Genomic DNA, 25,161 nt, shown 5'->3' with positions numbered 1-25,161 from the left:
TACTTTTAAAAGAGTCATCACATGCAAATAAGATTAAGGTGCATGTGCCTTATATGAAACATGAGAAAATCTGCAATTGCTGAACTGAAATTGTTGCAACGTTTGGCAAGAAGGGGCATCTTTTTTGGCCCTATGAACAGCAGATAGCCTTCACAGTGCTAGTGTTTCCACTTTCCCCAGAGTATCCCTAAAGCATAGATACAACCCAAGAGAAATACATATTTCATGCCCAGATACAGGTTTTGGGGACTCATTTTCGAGTGTCAGCACTAAAATGAAGGTGTTGCTCTCCAATAAGAATTCTGCTTACCAATGAAATGTTCTTTCATTCCCTAAAATTTTCTAGCATTGCAGAGTTAACATTTAAAGATTCAATTAGAATGCTTGTATCTACTGAATCTTTACTACAATGCTAGAAATAGGAAGGCTGAAGGGAGGAGGGCATAATTCTTACTTAGGGGAATTGCACTTATTTTGCTCTCCCTAAATACACCTCAGTAATGCCCCTCAAGCCCCCCAAAAATACACTGATAAAAGGCACAGGGGCCTATTTTTCCTGTGCATCTGTTCACTATATTTGATAGGAAGAATGCCTACTTTTCTTCACTTTTCCAGTGGTCCTCTTCTCTGTCCTTAACGGACATTAATATTCTGTAAAGGAAATATTGATTTCTTACTTTTTTTTGACTTCTTATTTATACTGGTCTACTGAGTAATATGCACCATCATGTGAAAATTGTCATTTGAATTCTGGATAAAATGTATGTTATTACATGCTAGTGCACTCCAGGTGGCAGTCTTTCCCTTCAAACTCAGGTTTGGTTGTGCAACAGGGACGATAGGTTGCTCCAAACTTGTGTAAACATGTTCACCAGTAAATTGTTCTCAATGTGAAATGAAAATCCCATTACTAACCTCAAGTGGATGTGTCCCATTGAACCAAGTACTAAATGGGATTGCAAGACCTATAAAACAACAATTGATTTTACTGTAGTTTAGACTAGATTCTGGATTGAGGCTAAAATATTGCTCGTTATTTTGTTATTATACTTAAATATCAAATTTCCATTGGTTTTGTTAACAATAGTTGTCTTGACCTGTTTTAAGATATACTATTTATCAGATATGTATGACATTAGTGAGTCTTTGGGACAATCAACAACTCTCAGGTTGGTCATGCTACTGAAAATCGCATACTCTGAAAACCCAAATCCTATTTTGTAACACAGTTTCAATGACAATGTTTTCTTTTGATTGAAAGGGCTAGCTTCTGCATGTTTCAAAAAGATTGTTCAATTTGGTTTACTGTTTCATTCTCAGCATGCATGTCTTGATTTCATTTTTTCTTACCACTGTGTGGCAGAGAGGCTTGTCTTTTTTAAATGGCCAATGCAATAAATAAATAAATAAATGCCAAAAATAAAATTCCTTTTTGAAACAAACAATTGATATTACTGTTTAATACTCTGACAGTCCTTGAATGTTAAAATTTTTGATTTGTCTTTAAATATTACTGCATGGGTAAAACATTGGCCCATTATTATCCTAACGTGTGTAGAACCTTCCTAGACAAAGTAATATAGCAAATAGGGAAGCAGTAGTTTCATTTTGTTTTTACTTATACAAATCCACATAATTGTCTATATGAATTAAAAAAACCAAAGCAGTTAAACGTTATCCTGCAAGAAATCCTTTTGACACTTTACTTGGTATGCCTGAACTAAAGTATTTTATATCTAATCAGTAATCAGCAATCCTCATCTAAACCTGATTGGGGTGGTGGTTGTTGCTCTTTGCAAGCACTGGAAGCACATTTCCCTGATAACCTACCTGATAGAACAAATTTATGCCACAAATCCATTTGCAGCCAAGAGCTGCTTCAATTGCAATAGCAAGGAATTGAAATCTGACAAGCTAGGCCCTCTACTTTCCATGTCATTCCCTGTAATTGAGACCATCATCTCTCCACTGTGTGCTCTTCCATCTCTTTTCCCTGGCTACAATATTATTGATATGCAGCATTCAATCTCGCTTTGCTCAGTTTTTCAGTGGTGCAAGAACCCAATCTGTTCTTTCTTAGTTCAGGTGCCCTTATTTCGATCTCTAAGGTCCATAGAGTGAATGCCAGTTCATTGCCTAGTGCTGATCATATGAGGGCTCCTGGTAAGTTTGATATTAAACTTCAAGTAAGCTTCTATTCCCACCCCCTCCCCTTTGCTAAAATGATTTTGGCTCGAGGCACTGTAATTCTTGCTCATAAATCAGGTGCACAGAGATGTAATCATTCCAAATCCACATGAGAATCTAGTGCAATAAAATATTTTCCCCTTCTGTTCATTCTTTCCTTCACCCTTTCTGTAATTGTGCCACTGTGCTTTTATTTGTTTTGAACACCTTGGGAATCTTTGCTTGAAGACATTTCTTGTGGAGGTTCATTGTGATGATGCTGGAGGTGGAGAGATAGAGGTGATTAACCCAGTTTGGATAAATTATCTGTATTTCCTTGTATTTCCATGCATCTTTTAAGAAATGGTGAGTTGCTAGTATAGAGAGTTTCCTTTAGTAGATGCTTGTTCATACCATGCACCACTGAAATATTTACTCTATAAGCACATTCAGGTCTGTGGCCATGGAAGTTAGATCCACTTATAGTGATGCTGTAGTCTAGCATTGATGGGGAAAAACACATTGTTGATATGGGTTATGCCTTATTGAAGAGGTCAGAACATTTTGAATTTTTTAAATTTCTGTCTTTTAGTTGCTATCACAATGCAAAATTTTGTGAATTGAAGCTGTCTTCTGCTCACAATATTGTATCTGTTAATAAGTGAAACTGAGATTTGCAGTCCAACAAAATCTGAAGAGCCACATTTTGCCCACCCATAATATAGATTTTGTTTTTTTTACATCTTCGGAGTTGTTCTGTGTAACCAGAGAGTAGATTGTACTAAAGTATTGGTTTAAATCCTGACTAGAGTAGGCACAACAAATCAATAAGATTTATGTAAGTGTTGATTTATCATTCACCAATGATTCAGATGGGTCTACTGGATCTTGAATAAGGTTAAGAATTCTCCAGTTGAAAATAGTCTAGAAGAACAAGGAAAACTAGCAGACTTTGTTTGCTTTCACTATAGCTTTGTGAAAGGATGTAAGACTCTTCCTGATTAAGGTTTACTCAGCTGTGACATTGACTTCTGGCCATTACTGCAAAGCTCAAATGACACTGGCCCAATGTATTTTTGGGGATATTTTATTTTGACAGGTTGAATTGATTCAATAATTTTTAAAGTGGGTAATCAGTCCAAAACTGCTCAATTTGAAAATAGGAACTAAATTCCCAGTACTTAATTTTGACTGTTGAATTGCATTTTGCTAGTAATAAAAGAGAAGTTATTACAAGCAGGTGAGGTGGGAGAGTGAGTGATGTTGGTACATGAACTGGTCTGCCTCCCAACATATGTTGTAGAACGGTATGGAAATCGCTTTTCCAGGCTACACGTGGGGAAAGAAATTGGGAGGATGATTTTATCACATTTTTCCAAGAAGGGGATAAATTCTCCACCAGTTTTTTGGGACTAACTATTAGCCCAGAATGGTTGATTTCTCTCTACAACCCCCCCCCCCCCCACCAAAAAAAAGATGTTTTATTTTCATTGCCAGGAGCAGGCCAAAGAAAACATTTCTCTGTTGTTTGGTCTTGCTACTCCAAGTGTGCTAAAGTGAACAGGTAAATAAGCACAGACAGTAGCTAGGAGGAGAAGTAGGGCCAGGCGGGTTGAGTGGAGACTTAATTGCCACCCTTGACATTGGCTCTGAGATAAACACTGGATTACAAAAAACGCTTACTTTGGACCAATTGGGAACAGCAAATGTACATTTAAAACACCACTTTTCTCAGCAAAATGTGAGAAGTGAGAAGAGGGTGGAGGTCTCCTTCTTTGTGTTAATGTGTAAAACTCAAGTTTGTACCAGACTGGGTTAACGTGTGAACATTAAGTGAATTTAGTCGCCCCCTTGGGTGCTCTTGATAATAAAAAGGCCATTTGGTATACAGTTTGAAAACCTACCATCTTGCCATCTGTAGGTATAGCTCCTATCCTATTCTTTTATAACAGCTTTGCCCCTTTTGCAGCGTCTCATCTTGACTTGTATTAGGATTATGGCTGCGTAGAGCATTTTCCCATAAAAGTGGTTGAGTGAATTATCAGGCATTTTGCAGTTTGTTTTCTCTCTCTAAGTGTTTTCTAAAGACTTTAAAGTTTCCCCAAAAGCATACTAGCAATTTTATGTTGCAGGGGAGAAGGAGGAGTACGTTGTTACTTATTCTGTGTGTATGAGAGGGTGATTACATTTTAGAGGCATATTTTTTCCAGTTTTCATACCGGGATGTTGAAAATGAATACTAGTGGCTCAACGTTCAATACATAGGGTTTAAGGAGTAAGGCTTGCCTTGAAAATAGGGTACTATTTCAATATTTTCACAGGTCCTGATATGTTTGAGTCCTGATAATAACCTCTGATGATGACGTTAACCACTGGGCATTTAGTTCTTAGCTTATTGTTCAAACTGTCTTCCTCTATTTCCTGTTAAAACATTAAGACACTAATGTTGGCTAAAAGGGCTATTCCCACATCAGTGAGAAATGAGAGGATTATTCCTTCTCATTTACTTAGAGAGACAGGATAAGGAACATTTAATCTAGCCTACTTGCTTCTAGCAATAATGTGGATGTGAAGGAAAGCTGTGGTACTACAACTGGGAACAAAGGAAGCAGTTAAGTAAATATATATAAACACTCCCATCCAGATTTTTGCAAGTTACAACATCAAATCAGTTACGCTTGCAAATTGTAGCAAGCTACTGTTATACTAATTGAGCCAGTGATTGTACACAGCCCTCTTTCTTGCAGCTACTCAAGAATTTTCAGCCTTGTTTGCCATGGGAAATGCCTCATGAAATCTGAAGAATTGGGGTCAGGCTCTGAAACCTGGCAATCATACTTGTGTAAAAATTAAGCTACAATAATCTTCCTATTTCAATTTATTATTGATCTACACATAAGGAATGCAGGAATAACCCTCCTGTGATGAACAAAATGGACTAAATGATCATAATTCAACTTCCAAAATATTCAAATCGCAGGAAACATTTGAATTTCTATGACCAATTAAACTTAAGGCCAAGTGTCTTGTGGAGTCCTACGCCAGCATAACTATGGAGACAAAGGTGAGGGCACCAGGAATTAAAATGGGATAATGCCTAATTTACACCAACACATAATGCCATTTCATAATACAGTTTAACTGTATTGAACTGCTTTATATGACAGTGTAGATCAGGCCTAGGTTCTTTGCTGAAAGGAATAAGGACAAGGCAGCAGCAGTAACAAAAAGATGCCAGCTGCCAACTCCAAGTAGCACATTCTTCTGATATCAAATTTCTGGTGAAGAGGTCCTCAGATTCAAGAGCTTGTAGTAATGTCTCCTGATGACACAGGTGCTTGCCCAAGCCATCTTTCTCTGAGCAACTGGGCTCGAGTGATCCTTCTGGAAACCAGGCATTGGAGGAAGTGTTGCTTCTTCTGTGATAGGTCATTACATGAACATTGTGCACCAGTTCGATTCTGATCTTGATTGTCAGTGGATCATATTATCAGTGTCTAGATTGCATATTTTCTTTGTGTGAGGATCCTGCTTTTTCATTATGTTTGACTCATGTCTTAGGAACTCTTTTCATATGTTTCTTTCACTGGATAGACTTTCGTTTTCCTTTCTTTATCACTCTACACTTTACTTGTGTTAGATTAGAAAAGATAAGTACACTTTTCATATTGGTAATTTTCTGACTTCCATTGAAGTTAAGTCCTGCCTGCTATATAGAGACTCTCCATTTCCACAAAGAAATTTACCTGCAATGAATTAGTGATTCAGACATTACGGAAGGGGATTTCAAGTTCAATTGTTGTGCTACTTCATGAAGTATGTATGTGCTAAAGCATCTTTTTGCAAAACACTTTGTTTACTACTTTGAAATCAGAAAATGTATCTTTTAAAGTTGCCAGACACTGTATTTTAGCACAAGAACTGAAATGTGGGCTAATGCACTGGACAATGATGGAGACCAAAAAAATGTTATAACTTTTTAGTTGAATGTAGGTTGAATGGCTCATTGCTGAAACCATGAAACTAGTTTTTTTATGTTATTATTTTTCCCAGAGATTGTCACTGCAAGTCGACAGCTAACAAGTAACACTTTATGGTGTTACATGCTAATGGATTATAGCCCCCTAAGGGCCCAATTGTATTGGGAGGGTGAGAGAAGTCAGATGAAGCAGTGTTTTTACATTAAAGCATTCAGACCTCAGAGGTCACAAAACCTCTTATTCTGCTCAAGGCTTCTGGGAACATGGAGAGTCCCCGAATTTCAGCAGAGTAATGAATGGCACTTGCTGACTAGTTACATTTTTGTGGGGGTTTTTTGGGCTGCCAGCAGGGGTTAGTGCTGCCTGGCATAATGAGCCAAAATTCTGTATGCTAAATGCATACAGGTCTCCTTGGTTGGTTTGCACATTCACTTTTATTTATAGAGGCGATAATATTTGAACTAGCTGTGCTCGGTAGCATTTGTCTTAAAGTTTGTAAATGCTGTAAATGCAGGACAGAGTCTGAGCTCAAAGTCTCCTGATTGACCTTGACAGTATCAGAGTAGATTCCAATATCTAGTCAGACACCTGTGTGACACTTGGTGGCATCGTGGGACAAATAGGCCTGCCATGGCTGATGCTAGAAAAGATAGATATATAGATGGATAGATGGCCACTCTTTTCTGCTTATAACATATCTAGCATGGCTGTTACTTGGTAATTTCAGAGGGAGCTGTCTGGATGGGGTGCTGAGTGAGCAGGACCAGATGACACCTTGCCTAGGCGTAATGATCTGAGGGCCCTGATTCATTCAGGTACTCCAAGTTGAGTACCCTTTATCTTAAATGCTTGGAACCAGAAGTGTTTTGGATTTTGGATTGGTTTAGATTTTAGAATACCTGTATTTGCATAGATGTACACAATGAGGTGTCTTGGAAATGGGACCTAATTTTACCCACAAAATTAATGTATGTGTCATATATGCCTTATGCATATAGTCTGAATGATTTTGCACATGGAACTAAGTATGTGTATATTGAGTATTCAGATAGAAACAGTGTCATTATGTCAGCCACCATGTGGAAATTTTTGGAATTGGGAGTAATTCCAAAATTCTGGATGAGGGATGCTCAACTTGTATTCAGTTTAAAGTTAAGGAATATGCTGAAGTAAAACTAGACCACTGACAGTACAAAGATGTACCTTCATTGATGACAAATGAATTTAAAACAATGCAGTAGCAGAAAATAGACACAAATAAGTGTACTTGTGTTCCTTTTGCTGAATGCTTACTAGGCTTGATCGATCCATGAAAAATTTGATTCTAAACTCGTTTCAAAACTAGAGGGGGCAGTTTTTCGTTTTTGTTGCTAATAACGAATTTGGCCCCCAAAATTTTTCGAAATTAACGAAAATTCGTTATTTTCTAAATTAATTCGTTAATGGCGGACGCGCATGCGCGGTGGCCCAAAAACAGCCCAAGGGGGGGGGACTTAGGGGGCTCTCCCGCCCTCATTTTTTGAGTGATCTTCTTCAAACTTGGTACAGTGGTAGAACACATTTAACACTGATAGCTCACCAAAATGTGGAACGTTTCCCTTATCCTCTGATTTTTGGCAAATTTTCATAGCTTTTATAATAAACCATTTTTTAATAATTGCAGAAATCTGTTCCTGGTTTGAAAGTCTTATTTCCTGTTAAATTGGGTTGTCTTTACTGTGAAAGTCATTGTTCTACTTCAGAAACTTTGTTTTTGTGGCTGAAACTTTGTTAAATTGGTGTGTGTGTGATATATATTGTGTGTGTGTATATATATATATATATATATATATATATATATATATATATATAGTCCCTGCTTGTGTGTGTGTGTGTGTGTGTGTGTAGGTAAAGGTAAAGGTATCCCTTGACGTTAAGTTCAGTCATGTCTGACTCTGGGGGTTGGTGCTCATCTCCATTTCTAAGCTCAAGAGCCAGTGTTGTCCATAGACACCTCCAAGGTCATGTGGCCGGCATGACTACATGGAGTGCCATTACCTTCCCAGAAACACCCAGAAAATGGGAATTCCAGACAGGAAACAATCAGGGCCAGCTAATACCTCCCAACAAAGGATTCCCCCAGGTAGGAAGCAGCCAGGCTTTGAAGCTGCAAGGCTATTCAATGCTAATCAAGGTGACCAATTGCAACATTCACACTTGCCTCCCACAGACAAGAGTTCTTTCTCCCACCCTGGACCTTCCACAGATATATAAACCCCACTTGCCTAGCTTCGCACAGACGTCAAAACCTCTATGTCTGCCACAGATGTGGGTGAAACGTCAGGAGAGAATGCTTCTGGCACATGGCCATAGAGCCCGGAATACATACCACAACAGTGTGATCCCGGCCATGAAAGCTTTCGACAACACAACCACAGTATCCATTCAAGTTCATGTAGCGTGGTATGGACTGGAGACCTGTATTGGGGGGAGGGAGGGTGCGAATCTGGGCCCCTGGGAGCAGCCGAGGACGGGCCTGGCCCACACCCCCTCGCATCCCAGGCCTCTTCCTCCTCACCGCCGGGCCCCTCTTGGTCTCTCCAGGCCTGAGCTGAGGCGAGGCGGCGGCGGCGGCCATTTCCCCCCTCCGTCTTCCTCCTCCTCCTCGGCCTCCTTCCCCCTCGCCCCCTCCCATTGGCTGAGCCTCCCATTGGCTGAGGGGCAAAAGGAAAGGAGTTTGGGTGATTTGCAAAAGCTTTTTTTTCTTAACGAAAAAAACGAAGAAATAAGAAAAAACGGCCTCTCGCGATTCGAAACCGCGATATCCAGACGTGTGGACAACCAAGGTTCTATATTGCTTCAAAACAAACGAAAATAACGAATTAATAACGGGTAACGGGAAAATCGAATTATTTGAGCAAGCCTAATGCTTACACAGCATCAAGTGCAAATGACTATATCATATCCATAACCATCTTAACTATATATCTATTCAAGTATATATCTTTATCAGTTGAGTAGCTATATAACAACTTTTTTTGTCAGTATATTGGGACAAATAATCAGCCTATCTGTTTTTGAGGAATGTAATAAAAGAAAAGAAAAATGTGGGAGACATGCTAGACAAGTGGTCTGACTTGAGCTCTATCTTAACTGCTTTTCTTCTGTCTTCAATCCACTCAGGTTGTCAGTTTATCCAATCGAAACAATGAGACTCATTATCTCTGTCTTATCCCTAGCCAATTAAACAAAATATGTTTATATTCCTCACCTATCTTGTGTACATAGGAGACTTTTGGTTGCTTGTTATATAATCAGGGTTTGGTTGGTTGGGTTGTTTGTGATTATGGGATTTCTGCCAGGATTATAACATATCTTCTCCTACGCAAACAAGACAGACACACTCTTACTACTTATTTACATTCCAGTGGGACTTTGCTCAAATTTAGGCTTAAGCTTTCCACAGATACATACACAGATTTTCACAGATCTAACCACCTGCACTGAGTTTTATACTACAAATCGTATACTGTACTCTATAGCAGTGGTTCTCCATCTTTGGTCCTTCAGGTGTTTTGGACTCCAGTTCCCACAATTCCTAACACCTGGTAAGCTGGCTGAGATTTCTGGGAGTTGAAGTCCAAAACAATTGGAGGGCCAAAAGTTTGGAACCACTGCTCTATAGTGTGGTGTAGAGGTTTGAGCATTGGACTGTAACTTTGGAGACCAGGCTGTAAAATCTCACTCGGTTGTGGAAACCCATTGGGTGACCTTGGGTAAACCACACTTTCTCAATCTCAGAGGAAGGCAAGGACAGATCTCTGAACAAATTTCTGCCAAGAAAACCCCATGATAGAGTTACTTTAGGGTCATCCTAAGTCAGAATTGACTTGGAGGTACACAATAGCTATACAACTCATGTTTGTCAGATTGCAACCTGAAGATTCCTGAGGCAGCAGGAGAGTCAGTCATGAAAGGGAAAAGTGGCATAACTAAATGAAACTAGTATTTACCAACAATCTCAGCCATCTCTTTGATACAGAACTATTACAGTGCTATCAAACCATCTTTAGGTGTATCTTTTGAGAATGAGTGTAAAAATGTGTGTGATATAAAATCATTCTTTTTGGAGAGCAGGTTATTCAGCTGCCAGCTTTGTGAACTGGGAACATACTTTTAAAGTCCAGTATATAACCTATTGTGGTTGCGTGTCATTTTTTAAAACTTAGGATTGACCCTAAGGCAAACCTATCATGGGTTTTTCTTGGCAAGATTTGATCAGAGGGGTTTGCCTCTGAGACTGAGGGGGTGTGACTTGTAATTTGTTATAATATACCTCACTGGCTCTCAAATAAGGGTTTCCATAGTGTAGTGATTTCACTCTATTTTTGAAATGGCAACATCGCTTTCCATAGCCCAGCCATTCTAATAGGGTAGTTTGAATTCTAAGAATGCCCGTTTGTTCAAATGGTTCATTGTACTTTCTTTGAGAGTAGCTTCTATTGTGTTCTCTGAATACTGTCATATTTGCCAAGTTTTAAATACCTTAGCCACCTTGCCTGTATCTTCCCACTTATATTGTGTGATTTGTTGCAATAGCACCTTTGTGACAACAGATTATTGTAGTGAATGCCACAAAACATCTAAGTAATATGGGTTCTTTACTGAGACTGTTAATGTTATGGTGACTCTCACTTTGGGACTAGCTGGATTATTAATTCCACCCACCATCCACTCGTGCATTTAGCTCACACTCACTTCTCATTGGTTTGAGTTTCCAATCAGATCTTATTCAAGAAATTTAAAGTTCTACTCTATATCTGTCCAACAATATTTATGACTGAGTTGTCAGGAAGTGGTAGTGTTATTAATAATCTATATGAAGCACTTTAAATGTATCAAGTGCTTTAGAATCATCCTCTCATTCATCACTAATGACAACTCTTTGAGATAAGTATTAACACTTTTCAAAAGGTGAACCGAAGCTACTAATGATTTGCCCAAGGCAGCCTAGGAGTCCAAGGCTGAGCTAACCTATGAATTCCCATTTCCCAGGTCCAAACCCTTTGATCTTTTAAATAAATGGGAAACTACAGTGTGGTGGGACTATTCTTTAGAGTATTTGTGAATAATATACTGCTTCCAACTGATTCAAACAAATCTTACGTTACCCCTAGATAAAAAAGCAGTTTATTAATAGTGTATTAACAGAATGACACACCTAATAAGGCCAGTTCAGAATCTACATAAGATACAGTTAGAAATGAGCTAATATGACCTATGCTATTTAATATTTATTGAGGACAAGTTTTCCTTCCAGAAGGGCATACACCATATACAGTAGAGTCTCACTTATCCAAGCTTCGCTTATCCAAGCTTCTGGATAATCCAAGCCATTTCTGTAGTCAAAGTTTTCAATATTTCGTGATATTTTGGTGCTAAATTCGTAAATACAGTAATTACAACATAACATTACTGCATATTGAACTACTTTTTCTGTCAAATTTGTCATATAACATGATGTTGTGGTGCTTAATTTGTAAAACCATAACCTAATTTGATGTTTAATAGGCTTTTCCTTAATCCCTTCTTATTATCCAAGATATTCGCTTATCCAAGCTTCTGCCAGCCCGTTTAGCTTGGATAAATGAGATTCTACTGCAGGGGTCCCCAAACTAAGGCCCGGGGGCCGGATGTGGCCCTCCAAGGCCATTGACCTGGCCCCCGCCCTCAGTTTTAGACTTAGGCTCGCCAAAGTCTGAAATGACTTGAAGGCACAACAACAACAATCCCACTTGATTATCTCATTGGCCAGAAGCAGGCCCACACTTCCCACTGAAATCCTGATAAGTTTATTTATTTATTTATTTACGTCATTTATATTCCGCCGTTCTCACCCCGAAGGGGACTCAGGGCGGATCACATTACACATATTAGGCAAACATTCAATGCCTTTTTAACACAGGACAAAGACGAATAACATAGCTCCGAGCGGGCCTCGAACTTATGACCTCCTGGTCAGTGACTCATTGCTCTCCCGTCTGCGCCACAGCCCCGGGCGCAGACGGGAGTTTACAGTATGTTTACAGTATGTTTACAGTATGTTGGTTAAAATTATTTTTTATTTTTAAATATTGTATTGTTCTTTCATTTACTAATATTGTAAATGAAATATTGTAAATGAATGATATGGTAATACTGTAATATAATATATTGTGTATACATATAATATTGATAATAATATTATAATGTAATACAATATAATATTTACTTATTTATAACAGTATTTCTATCCCGCCCTTCTCACCCAATAGGGGACTCAGAGTGGCTAATAATAATAATCTATATATATAAAAGAGTGATGGCATCAGGGCAGCGGACAAAACAACAAAACTAAAGGCCCCCCAACCTCGAAATTTGACAACACAACCCATCATTCACGGCCCTAGGTTGATACAACAAAAAGAAAAGAAAAATAAAGTCCTAATTACAGGGAGAGGAATAATAGTTTTTATCCAATTGCTGCCAGTTTGAAGGCTAAGCTCCACCCACTTGGTCTCCTAGCAACTCACTCAGCCCAGGGGACAGACACAGTTAGGCCTCACTTAGGCCTCTTCCACAGATTATCAGATTTAAACTGGATTATATGGCAGTGTAGACTCAAGGCCCTTCCAAACAGCTATATAACCCATTTAGAATCTTATATTATCTGCTTTGAACTGGATTATCTTGACTCCACACTGCCATATAATCCACTTCAGTGTGCATACTAAACATAAAGACAACCATACAACAGACATTCAATACCACCACTACCTCAACAATTTCTCACCAACACCACCAGACAACGCCACAGCAACGCGTGGCCGGGCACAGCTAGTACAATATAATAATATTGTATAATATAATAATATTATTTATATATTATATATTAAATATAATATTACTAATAATATTACAGTATAGTGGTATAGTACAACATAGTAATATATAATGCTAATATTGTGCTATGCTAATAATATAATATATTGTATGTACATACAACTTGTAAGCCGCTCTGAGTCCCCTTCGGGCTGAGAGATGGTGGGATATAAATGTAGCAAATAAATAAATAATTGTTGCTGGGGTTTTTTTTGGCACTACAAATAAGACATGTGCAGTGAGTATAGGAATTTGTTTTTTTTTTTTTTCAAATGATAATTCGGCCCCTCAACAATCTGAGGGACCATGAATCGGCCCTCCACTTAAAAAGTTTGAGGACCCCTGCTCTACTGTATCATTCACAACCAAATTGTTTCACCTTCAGAGTGCAGATGGATTATATCACATTTCTTTCTGTTTTTCAGAAATGTACCACTTGCCATTTGCACTTCAATGGTTATTGTCACAGTTGGATATGTTTTAACCAATGTGGCCTACTTCACAACTCTCAGCCCTGAAGACCTATTAATTTCCAAGGCAGTGGCAGTGGTAAGTCAATACAGAAAAAATACAAGTGTATAAAAGATTTCTGAATAATTTAGTAAAACATAATATAATACAGAATTTATAATGTCAATTTCTTGAAATTAGCTTGGGATAATATTTTGAAATTGATTTTTTTGTGTCTTCAAGTCATTTCTAAGGTATGGTGAACCTAAGGTGAACCTATAACAGGATTTTTGGGGGGCAAGATTTGTTCATGGACAGATTCTTTTGTTTTCCTCTGATGCTGAGAGAGTGTGACTTGCCTAAGATCATCCAGTGGATTTTCATGGTTGAGCAGGGATTCAAATCCTAGTGTCCAGCGTAATAGCCCGGTGCTGAAACCACAATTATAATGTCAGCTCTCAAATTTAAATTTTCAAATTTTTAAATTTTAAATTAAATCTTAACATGTCTAATTTAAAACTATAAAACTATAACATTGTTTTAGGTTTTTTTTCGTGTCAGGAGCAACCGGAGTTGCTTCTGGAGTGAGAGAATTGGCTGTCTGCAAGGACATTGCCCAGGGGACACCCGGATGTTTTGATGTTTTACCATCCTTGTGGGAGGCTTCTCTCATGTCCCCGCATGGAGCTGGAGCTGATAGAGGGAGCTCATCCGTGCTCTCCCCAGGTGGGATTTGAACCTGGCAGCCTTCAGGTCAGCAACCCAACCTTCGAATCACAAGGCTTTTATCCCCTAGGCCACCGGCGGCTCCTATTATTTTAGTATTTTACAATTAGTAAAGTAATTAATATTACTTCTAAATTTTTCTGCTCACGTTTTCCTCTCTCTTTTTTTCAGACATTTGCTGAACGTTTAATGGGAAGTTTTTCCTCCGCTGTTCCCATTTTTGTTGCACTCTCTTGCTTTGGGTCTATGAATGGTGGCATCTTTGCTGTCTCCAGGTGAGTCATCATAATGCTGAATGTGGGCAAATATGAAACAATCCCTGTAAATGCAGAGCATAAACTAGAATTAATTCTTCAATGAGAACTCACAGTTACTATTTGATAATATAACATATGAGCAAAGGATTTTACAGAGTTTTCCACCACTGGGTACAAAACAGCAAATTAAATGGAAACTGCCTGATGGTACAGGTGTGATATTGCACAGGTTTTGAATAGGGCTTAATAAGAAGCTTCTAGTCAAAAACGGATGGAGCGGTGATTTGTCTTCACTGCACTGCCATGTACCACTCAGGTGACTCTGGAGTCACAGGAAATCTTTTGGAGTTGGTTTTTGGGTAACACTGACACATGTGAAGGGGGGAGAAGTGAAGCAAGTTTTGTCATGATGGTACAGCAATGCCAGTCAGAGCACTGTAAACTTTAGGCTACTGTTTTCACTGACTGTAATACTTGAGTAATCATGGTTTAGATAAAGTGATAGATGAATGTGAAGCACTTTTCAACCATTCATTAAAACAGAGATGAAGGTGGGGTGTGAAGATAGATTTAAAAGCCTGTTTTAAGAGATGGTGAATTTGTGATCCTGACTCCTTTTAGACCAGGATGTCAGATGCTTGTCTTACATAGGAACAAATAGTACTGCTGAGGATAACTTTGAATGTGTTCTACATCTCTGCTGCACTGCTTCCATTCATCTTGGTAATGAGTGTCTTTAAAAGCTGTCCAAATTTATTTTCCCACCAGGATGTTCTACGTGGCATCCCGCGAGGGTCACCTTCCAGAAATTCTCTCCATGATTCATGTTCGCAAGCACACTCCTCTACCAGCTGTCATTGTTTTGGTAAATCATACAAACAAATGTCCCTGTACCAAGGCTGCATAGCAGGAGACCACACTGCATGATTCAAACACAACTTAAATAATTCTTAAATCCCAGTTATTTATTTCCATTTCATAAGTTGGCTGTGTTTGGAAAGGGGTGGAAAGTAATTGCAGTAGTGATCTATTTGAAAGGCTCCTCCTCTGGCTGGATGTTAGTTGGGTTTAACTCTCTCAGGCAGGCACCTAAATCACACCTCATTACTTTTTATTTGAAAGGTTGAATGAGAGTGATTAGCAAAGCTACTCTCATTGGAATGAATCTTCCTGGTTTCAAAGTAATAAAATTCTACATAAAAGCTACAGACTAGCACACTGCATGCAGAAGACCCTGAAGTAGCAGTAACAGATAAAGGGGCATTATCATCCTCTTTTGGGCATTGATTCCAAGATATAAAATAATATTTGCTTTGTGGGTTTTCTGCTTTTTCTGTATTTATTAGCTGGAGAAATCCAAGGTTATAATCCTCAGCATATTTACTTGGAATGAAATTGCCTTAGAATCCATGAGGCTCTCTCAAAAGTAAGCCCGCTTTGGATTGGGTCATATATAGCATCTGTTTTGCTGCAGTGAAATGACACAGCTGTGCTTTTATGGTGTGATTCCTTTGTAATTCATAATCTTCTATTTATTGTATCAGTCATCTTGTCCAAAACCATCTTCACCATTGCTGCAACAGTAATAATGCTATTTTCTATATCTGTACATTGGGAGGTAAGGGAATTCTGTGTCATGCAATCAAAATCTTAGAGTTAGAATGGACCACAAGGGTCATCTAGTATAGCCCACTAATATACAACAATATACAGTTACAGCATGAAAGATGCCCCTCCAACCTCTGTTTAAGGCCCTCCTGAGAACAAAAAACCAGCATTCTCTGAGGCAATCTATCCCATCATTCATAAAGCTAAGAAGTTATTCCTAACATTTAGGCTGAATTGTCTTGTAATGTGAAGATATTGGTTTGTGTTCTGTTCTCTAGAACAGCAGGAAAAAAGCTTGCTTCATCTTCCACATGACATAGTTTCAGATATTTTGTATATGATTATCATGGTCTAATCTACTCTTCTCCAAGCTAAACATGCACAGCTCCCTAAATCATTCATCTTAAAGTATGGTTTCCAGATCTTTAATCCTTTTGGTCAGCCTTCTCTGGACACAATCATGACCGTGAGATGGTAAATCTGGATTATAGCATTAACTTGAGGTTCAGAATCTTGGATAGCTCTTTCCAAATTCAGTCTAAAATTCTGAGCAAATTATTTATCCCATTTATATGGAGCCCACCAGCTATCTCTAGATTACATGTCATGTTTATAACTGACTGAAAATCTTGCCAATTGAGGTTTGATGCTCATTACACCAAGGGATTGTAATATTGATAATTGTCTACAGAATTTCTTAGAATTCAAATAATATAGAGTGGATGAATTCTAATGGCAGTATAGTGATCTGGTTAGAGTACCGGACTGGGACTTGTGAAATGCAAGTTCAGGTCCCCACTGAGCCAGGAAACTTGCTGGGTGATCTTGGGTCAGTCACTCTCTTTCAACTTGAACTACTTCATAGGTGAAGGAGAGGAGATCTGTGAATTCTGCTTTGAGCTAACTAGAGGAGAGAGATGTATGTAGTGGTTGAATAAAATAAATTATAATAGATAAAGAGATTTGAGACTTTTTATGCAGGTAACTGTGATACGTGGGTAAAAATGAATGTTATAGTGAAACCTCTGAAATTGATTGGGGCGGGATGGAAGGAAAGAGAAAGACAGAGAGAGTACATGACAGACAGGAAACAATGTTAGAAAATAATTTATTCCCACCCTCTCAACCATAAATGATCATCAGCTTCAAAGCAGATCTTTGAATGTTTCTTTTACTGTTTTAGATCTTTAAAATGAATAGACTATTACAGGGGTCCCCAAACTAAGGCCCGGGGGCCAGATGCGGCCCTCCAAGGTCATTTACCTGGCCCCTGCCCTCAGTTTTATAATATAATATTTTTATATTAGTTTTAATAATATAGTATTGTATATACATATAATATTGATAGAAATATTATAATGTAATACAATGTAATACTAATAATAATACCATATAATAATATTAATTATATATTATTTATTACATGTAATATTACTAATAATATTACAATATAGTGGTATAATTCAATATAGTAATATATAATGCTAATATTGTTCTATGCTAATAATATAATATATTATATATAGATACTAGCTGTGCCCGGCCACGCGTTGCTGTGGCAAAGTGGTGGTGGTATTGGTTAAAAATTGTGTAATTTTTATTTGACGTTATTTGTATTTTTTAAAATAAATTTTATTATTAAGTTATCTTTTTATTATATTTTATTATTTTCTTGTATTATTTTTAGTTATTTTCTGTTATAGTATTTTATTGTATTAATTTTTTAGTGTTTTTAATTATTTTTAGTGTTTTTTATTATTTTTTATTGGGTTGCTAGGAGACCAAGTTGGAGGAGCTCAGCCTTCTAACTAGCAGCAATTGGATAAAAGCAATTATTCCTCTCTCTCTAATTAGGACTTTAGTTTTCTTTTCTTTTTGTTGTATCAACCTAGAGCCGTGGATGATGGGTTGTGTTGTCAAATTTCGAGGTTGGGGGGGCCTGTAGTTTTGTTGTTTTGTGGGTCGCCATGATGCCATCACTCTTTTATATATATAGATAGATAAATTGTAAGCCGCTCTGAGTCCCCTTCGGGGTGAGAAGGACAGGATATAAATGTAGTAAATAATAAATAAATAAATTTTTGACTTAGGCTCACCCAAAATCTGAAATAACTTGAAGGCACACAACAACAATAATCCTAATTAACTTGACTATCTTGTTGGCCAGAAGCGGGTCCACACGTCCCATTGAAATCCTGATCGGTTTGAGCTGGTTAAAATTGTTTTTATTTTTAAATATTGTATTTTTCTTTCATTGTTGTTGTTGTTGTTGTTGTTGTTGTTGTTGTTGTTGTTGTTTTTGCACTGCAAATAAGACATATGCAGGGTGCATAGGAATTTGTTCATTTTTTCTTCTTAAAATGATCATTCGGCCCCTCAACAGTCTGAAGGATTGTGGACCGGCCCTCTGCTTTAAAAGTTTGGGGACCCCTGGACTATTAGATCAACCATCTTCTTTTCTACACTCTCAAAAATGATTGTTAGTTTTTGAGGCGTAGAAGTGCCAATCACCTAGTTTTGTTGCTGCAATTCAAAAGTGTGCTACAAGACCTGAATTCTAGTGTTAGTCCTGATTAGTGTAGTCCCAATAAATAAATGAGGTTGTCTTATGTGTTGACTCAGCACTTAACAGTTGATTCAGTCGATCTACTCTAGTTGGGACTAACCAATATTAATTAGGTCATAGTGTGTTAAGTTATTGAGGAAAAGTAAGATACATACAGCTTCTGGACCAATAAGACACTCACTTGATTTCAATCTTTTTTGCAGCACCCTTTGACTATGATCATGCTTTTCACCAGTGATCTCTACAGCCTTTTGAACTTCCTCAGTTTTGCAAGGTGGCTTTTTATAGGATTGGCTGTTGCTGGGATGATTTATCTCCGATATAAACGCCCTGATATGCCTCGTCCTTTTAAGGTAACATCAGTAATTGCATTTTATCTTACATCATCGAGATGTTGTTGCTCTGCAAATCCCCTTACCTCTTACTATTTGCCAAACTGGAAAACACTGGTGGGATTTTCAATCCATCAGCACCTGAAGGACCACATATACGTTCACCTTGGGACACTTTGTTGCAGGTATTCCTGCTTCCACATGTTAGATGTATAGTGAGCTTAAATAAAGCCATTCGATTCTGAATTCCTCAAAGGATATATGATCTGCACATCATACTTAAAGTATACTCTTTCAAAATGTAATCTCAATTTTGGGACATAAATACTTACAGATTCAAGGACTATGACATCTCACTAGATTTTTGGACTTTTCTATTTCTTATCCCATCCAAAGTGCTTTAACACTTATGCTGGTGAAGAGTTCTGAATCACTTGAACGGTGCCCCCTTTACAACTACTTGATGGTATTATCAAACTGCTATACTGATAACTAAATCCCTCTTTGGGATGTGTTACAATTATAACTGTAATCAGCTATGTTACTTCCTAGGCTATGATTCCCCCCCTCTTGTTCCTTGTTTTTATCAACTGAATTATATTATGGGCCTCTTGATAGTTTATTTGGATTTCACTGTTAATTGTATCGCAAAAGGCAAAATCAGAGAATCAGTAAAAAAAAATCCAGAAAATGTCAACACCCACATGTATGTTTTGTTTTATTTTAAAAGCTCTTTAGATACCATTGGCAGGTACAAATCTTCCCAAATATATTATGATTATATAATGTTGTTGGCACTGTTACCCTACTGAAAAGAGGATTTGTTTTGTTTTTAAACTACTGCCAGATTATTTATTGCACCAAGGGAAGAAAATCAAAAGAACCTTCCTTCATTGTAAACCTAAACACCTTGCTTTGTTGTAAAATTGATCTCAGTGGGCACTTACAGAATACACCAGCCTTATTGGAGTTGCTTCCTGTCTTCTAATTTAATAGAGGGACAGGAAAGGGACTTAGTACAAGAAAATGCATTTACAAGTCTTTAAATTTAAAGCCTGTACAGCAGTATAATGTGTGTCTGTGGGTAATTAAGCAGCTGCTGGGATGCCTGCTGCATAAAAGTACATTTAATTTGCTTTCTTTAGCTCCTTGCATTTGGAATGCCAGTCCTGAACACCTGCATTTCTGCATGACCTATGGTGTACAACTGTGTTTTATCCAATTTACATTTCATGGAACATTAAATACCAGTGTCGTTCAATAGCCAAGGTCAAGCAATAATATCTCTTCATGTGTTTTCCAGGTGCCACTCTTTATTCCTGCTCTGTTTTCCTTCACCTGCCTCTTCATGGTTGCATTGTCACTTTATGCTGACCCTGTCAATACAGGCATTGGCTTTGCAATCACACTGACTGGTGTTCCTGCCTACTACCTCTTTATCATATGGGACAAGAAGCCAGCATGGTTTAAGCAGCTCTTAGGTGAGTCAACATTGAAAGGGTCTCACTTCTTTTTTTGTGCTTATTTATTTTTAGAGAATCAAATCACTCTGTTACTGAGAGTTTTTTTTTAAAAAAAACATGGTTGTCAACTGTTTTATTAGAGTCAAAGCATCTTCTCAATTATTTTAATATTTTTACATTTAATATATTTAATGTGCTTGTTTTTGCTGAAATAACTTAGCTTTCTACATGTAGACCAAGGTAACCTTGAACTGGTAGAAATCATCACACACAATTTACATTTTTAAATTGTAAGTTGTTTGGTGTCATTCTAGAGCCCCAAAAGTCTTAAATGATCCAAAGCTACCTGTAATGGATAAGGGACAAGAGTCTTCTTTCTCCACCAAGCTAGCCAATAAGGCGGTCAGACATTGTTGTAAGTCTCTCAGGAAGGAAAAAATACCAATATTGATAAACAAAAAATACAGTTCAACATGTAAGAGGCTGAACATATTTCATGAATACCAAGGATCTCCAGCACCCAATAAGTAGATAGACCATTCACATGGGCACTGAGATTGGGGTTTAGAAGAGAGAGAGGTAGAAAACTGGAGATACTATTATTGTTGTTGTTGTTGTTGTTGTTGTTGTTGTTATTATTATTATTATTATTATTATTATTATTATTATTATTATTATACAGAAGTACTGAAGGCAAAAATAGATAAATCATACTATCATATAGTAGAAAACATATTATTAATATTAGAGGTGTCAAACCCATTTTCATCGAAAGCCACATCAGCCTTCAAAGGCCATTGAATCCATGGATGGCGAATCTGATACGGAGGGCCAACTATAATTTTTTAACATAATGTTTGGTGCTCTTTAGTTTTTACCCAGTTAGGGTTCCTAATGTTATTGAATGATAAGTCCCATCACTTTTGATTATCTGCCATGTAGACTTTGGATAATGTGAATTTGCACATCACCTGTGGCTCTGAGGTTGGTAAGGGTTAAAGGACATTTTAAAGCAGTGGTTCTCAACCTGTGAATCCCCAGGTGTTTTGGCCTACAACTTCCAAAAATCCCAGCCAGTTTACCAGCTGTTAGGCTTTCTGGGAGTTGAAGGCTAAAACATCTGGGGGTCCACAGGTTGAGAACCACTGTTTTAAAGTTAGATGTCATATCCACAAGCCTTGCATATATCCTGTCAAAACAGGATAAACTGTAACCTTCCAGATATTACTGTAACAACTCCCATCAGCTCTAGTCATGATGTCTTATGATGAGGAATACAGGAGTTATAGTCCAGATTCTGGAGGGCCACATAAAATGACATGGTGGACAGGATTTGCCTTGTGAGCCTTGAATTTGATACATGTGTTGTAGAATGCCCCACAATCTGGAATGAATGGGTCCCATGCTTGATGCCCTGTAGATCCAAAAGTTGTAGAACCTTGTAAAAGTAATATTCCAAAATTGCTTCTTTGTAAGAAGGGGAAAATCCACATGCTATTTATTCAGTGCAAATTATCCCCTCTAAAAGAAACATTTTATCTATCTAATCTACCTACACACATACATGCACACATATATTGAAATAATACATGTAGTTATTTTTTACACAAAGGACTTCTGAATGGAAAAGAAAAATCTATAAGGTTGATACTCCATGCCACATTTATAGACTTTTTCTGCCTTCTTTTTCTTTTTCCTTTTTCTTTTTCCCAGACCTCTACATGGTCTCACCTAAGACACTTAGGCAAAACTCAAAACAATAATTAATTTTATACAACACTGTATAGAGCCCCGGTGGCGAAGTGCGTTAAAGCACTGAGTTGGAGACCGAAAGGTCCCAGGTTCAAACTCTAGGAGCAGCGTGAGTGGCCGCTGTTAGCTCCAGCTCCTGCCAACCTAGCAGTTTGAAAACATTACAATGTGAGTAGATCAATAGGTACCGCTCCGGCGGGAAGGTAACAGTGCTTCATGCAGTCATGCCGGTCACATGGCCTTGGAGATGTCTGTGGACAATGCCGGCTCTTCGGCTTACAAATGGAGATGAGCACTCACCCCCAGAGTTGGTCACGACTGGACTTAACATCAGGGGAAACCTTTACCTTTACATATATATATATATATATATATATATATATATATATATATATGGAGTATATTACTTAATCCAGGTTCTGTAAAGTGATTTTTAAAAACCTAATCATAAATATAATTAACATAACAAAGATTTCATGACAAACGTCTAATTAATAGAGCTTATAACTAACTGAGAAAAGTCTTACAATTATACCTGTGAAAATATCCATTTATAAGACTACATCAAGGTCTGCTGGATGTTTTTAAATTAATAAAACAAAAGTAGAGCAGCTCTTCTAATATAAAGGGTTCCATGTGTAACCATAGAGCTCTACTATTGGGTGAAAAAAGACCTATCAAACACATTAGTACTAAAATTAGCAAATTCAGGAATATAAATTTGACCCCTTTAATACTTCAGTGACTATGATAACATTTGCTTAGTAGTAGCTGTTATATATAATACTGTCCTTCTTTTGTTAATAAAAGAAGCATGAAATATCTTAAAGACAATAATATAAATAAAAGGGATCTGAAATAAAAATGCATAACACACTGTATAGGAATTACATTTTCTGTTAAAAGTGATAGCTGCAGCAATAGAAGAAATCTCATCTTTCACATAAAAGTCAGAATTTTAAAAGGGTTTGGTTCATATTCTCATGAATCTGTGTGGCCACAGGATGCCAGTATTGGACTATTTTACTCAGGGAAAAAAGAGAATACTACTTGCAAGATTATTGATGAAACCTGCTATCTGCTGGTTCTTAAAATGCAGCTTGAGTAAAACAACTGCAGCCGTTAAGCAGCTTGTTCATTAGGAACAATAGTGGTGAAGCAAGTATAGTGCAATCCTAGGAGTTTTCTCAGAAGCAGAACATCATGTTCAAGGGAATTTACCTACAGGCAAGTGCTTATGGATTTGCGGCTTAATGTAAAACTTAGTGGCATCCTACTTTTGATTGTCTAATTCATGCTTTCAAAGGTGGTGTTCTGTGATGCATTTTCAGGAAAGAAAAAAATAGCAATCTCTCCTATGGGCATAAATTTAATATCACTTGTATGCTGATCCACTACATCGGATAGTCTCAAAAGCACTGGTCCAGTTAAAAAGACATGTCTTCTTAGAAATGCAATAATCTGTTCATGGGACAGTTTCTTAATAGCGAATGGATCTGGGTAATGTTTTTTCTACAGAAACCATAGATCGTGGTTGACCTACTTTTGACCATGAATTTAAGGGAGATTTTGGACCTCATTACAATAAGGCTGGGATTTGCTACACGTTGTAGTGAATCCAGTGGGGCCTAGTGTGGGGTGCGTGAAGTTTGTTGCTATGCACTCCACATTGTCCACCTTCCCCCTCACCCTATCCCAAGGGGGGAAGTGTCACCATCTGGCTTTTCCTGTTGTTTCCTATGCAACATGGGAAGCCTACCATGTTGCTGCTGTAGCCCCTTACCATGCTTCCACTTCACTTGTGGCATGGAACCCCACCAGAAACAGGTTGATGTTATGCAGCTGGTGGGGTGTGTGCTGCAAATGAAGTGGAAGTGTCATACGACAGGCAGTTTTGTCTGTCTGATGGGGCTGTTAGTGATGTCATTGCCTGGGAGTGTGAGAGGAGGGGAGATCCCTTAAGCCCCCTTTCCTTATTGCTTGGTGTGGGGCTTATGCTGACCCAGCTGCTGCAAAGAGGTGGGGATCTGACTATGCTTTCCCCACCTCAGTGAGGGAAGGAAGGAGAGATCATTGCTCATTCCTGGGGTTCCCCTCTCCCTTTCCAGGTGATTTTTTTCTCCCTCTCCTCCAGCCTCCTCAAAGTGTCTCCCCAGACCTCATCTGGATATATGTGTATGGTGTGTAGTGGATCTCACTCCATTTCATGAAGGATGTACCAAGGATCCAATGCCTAATGCCTATAAATTACACCTTTCTCCCTCCATGATGCACATGCTCCCAAACAAAGAAAACAAAACAATGTTTTTCATGTCACCTCCCATGTTAAGCAGACTGTGAGTGAGAGGATGTACTTCCAAGTCTATAAAATACACAAGAAATAGAAGGCCAATAGGAGAGATGTGAGGATCCCCCCAAAATTAACTCAAATATGGGAATTGGTCATGCTACATAGATCATTATTGTTCCTTTTGTTTTGGCAACAATTGCTTAGATGGGGTGAGCAAATTATGGTCTACAGGCCAAACACGCGAAAACAGGAAATGACCATATGGACTCAAAGGAGTTGAGAATGAAAATGGTGTGAAATGGCTAATTACCCTTCCCTGGGGTTTGGGGAAGGGATGCTAGTATGAAAAAAAATGAGGATTTTTTCGAGAGTGACATATGCAAAGAAAATTGAGTTTATGACTTCCAGAGTCTTGTACCTCCACAACCCCTGAAAGATGGCCGCCCCTGTTTTAAGATAAGTGAATATGAGAAAGTTGAGACATAAATATCCTTTCTCTCCATAACTCCACCCCATGTTGTTGGGATAAACAGCTGGGAAGAACTAGGTAGTAAGCTTCTTTTTCTACACATGGTTAATTTATTTTTCAATCAAAATATTTAAAGATGCTGAAACAGGTATTAAAGATCACACATGCTGGTTCCAGAAACAGCAGTTATTCCATCTAAAAC

At 38.0% G+C, this 25,161-nt stretch overlaps 1 protein-coding gene across 1 annotated transcript in view; it reads left to right on the top strand.

Annotated features, from left to right (window-relative positions):
- Positions 1-25,161, top strand: part of slc7a11 (solute carrier family 7 member 11) — an 84,062-nt gene that overhangs the window by 46,574 nt on the left and 12,327 nt on the right. The window contains exons 7-11 of the mRNA XM_003221678.4: positions 13,472-13,595; positions 14,394-14,497; positions 15,248-15,344; positions 18,857-19,006; positions 20,289-20,466. Of these exons, the coding sequence (XP_003221726.1) occupies positions 13,472-13,595; positions 14,394-14,497; positions 15,248-15,344; positions 18,857-19,006; positions 20,289-20,466 (653 nt within the window). The remainder of the gene's footprint in view (positions 1-13,471; positions 13,596-14,393; positions 14,498-15,247; positions 15,345-18,856; positions 19,007-20,288; positions 20,467-25,161) is intronic.

The sequence above is a fragment of the Anolis carolinensis genome, chromosome 5 (assembly GCF_035594765.1).
Source record: "Anolis carolinensis isolate JA03-04 chromosome 5, rAnoCar3.1.pri, whole genome shotgun sequence".
Classification (NCBI taxonomy): Eukaryota; Metazoa; Chordata; class Lepidosauria; order Squamata; family Dactyloidae; genus Anolis; species Anolis carolinensis.
This window is presented reverse-complemented; position numbering and strand designations above follow the sequence as displayed.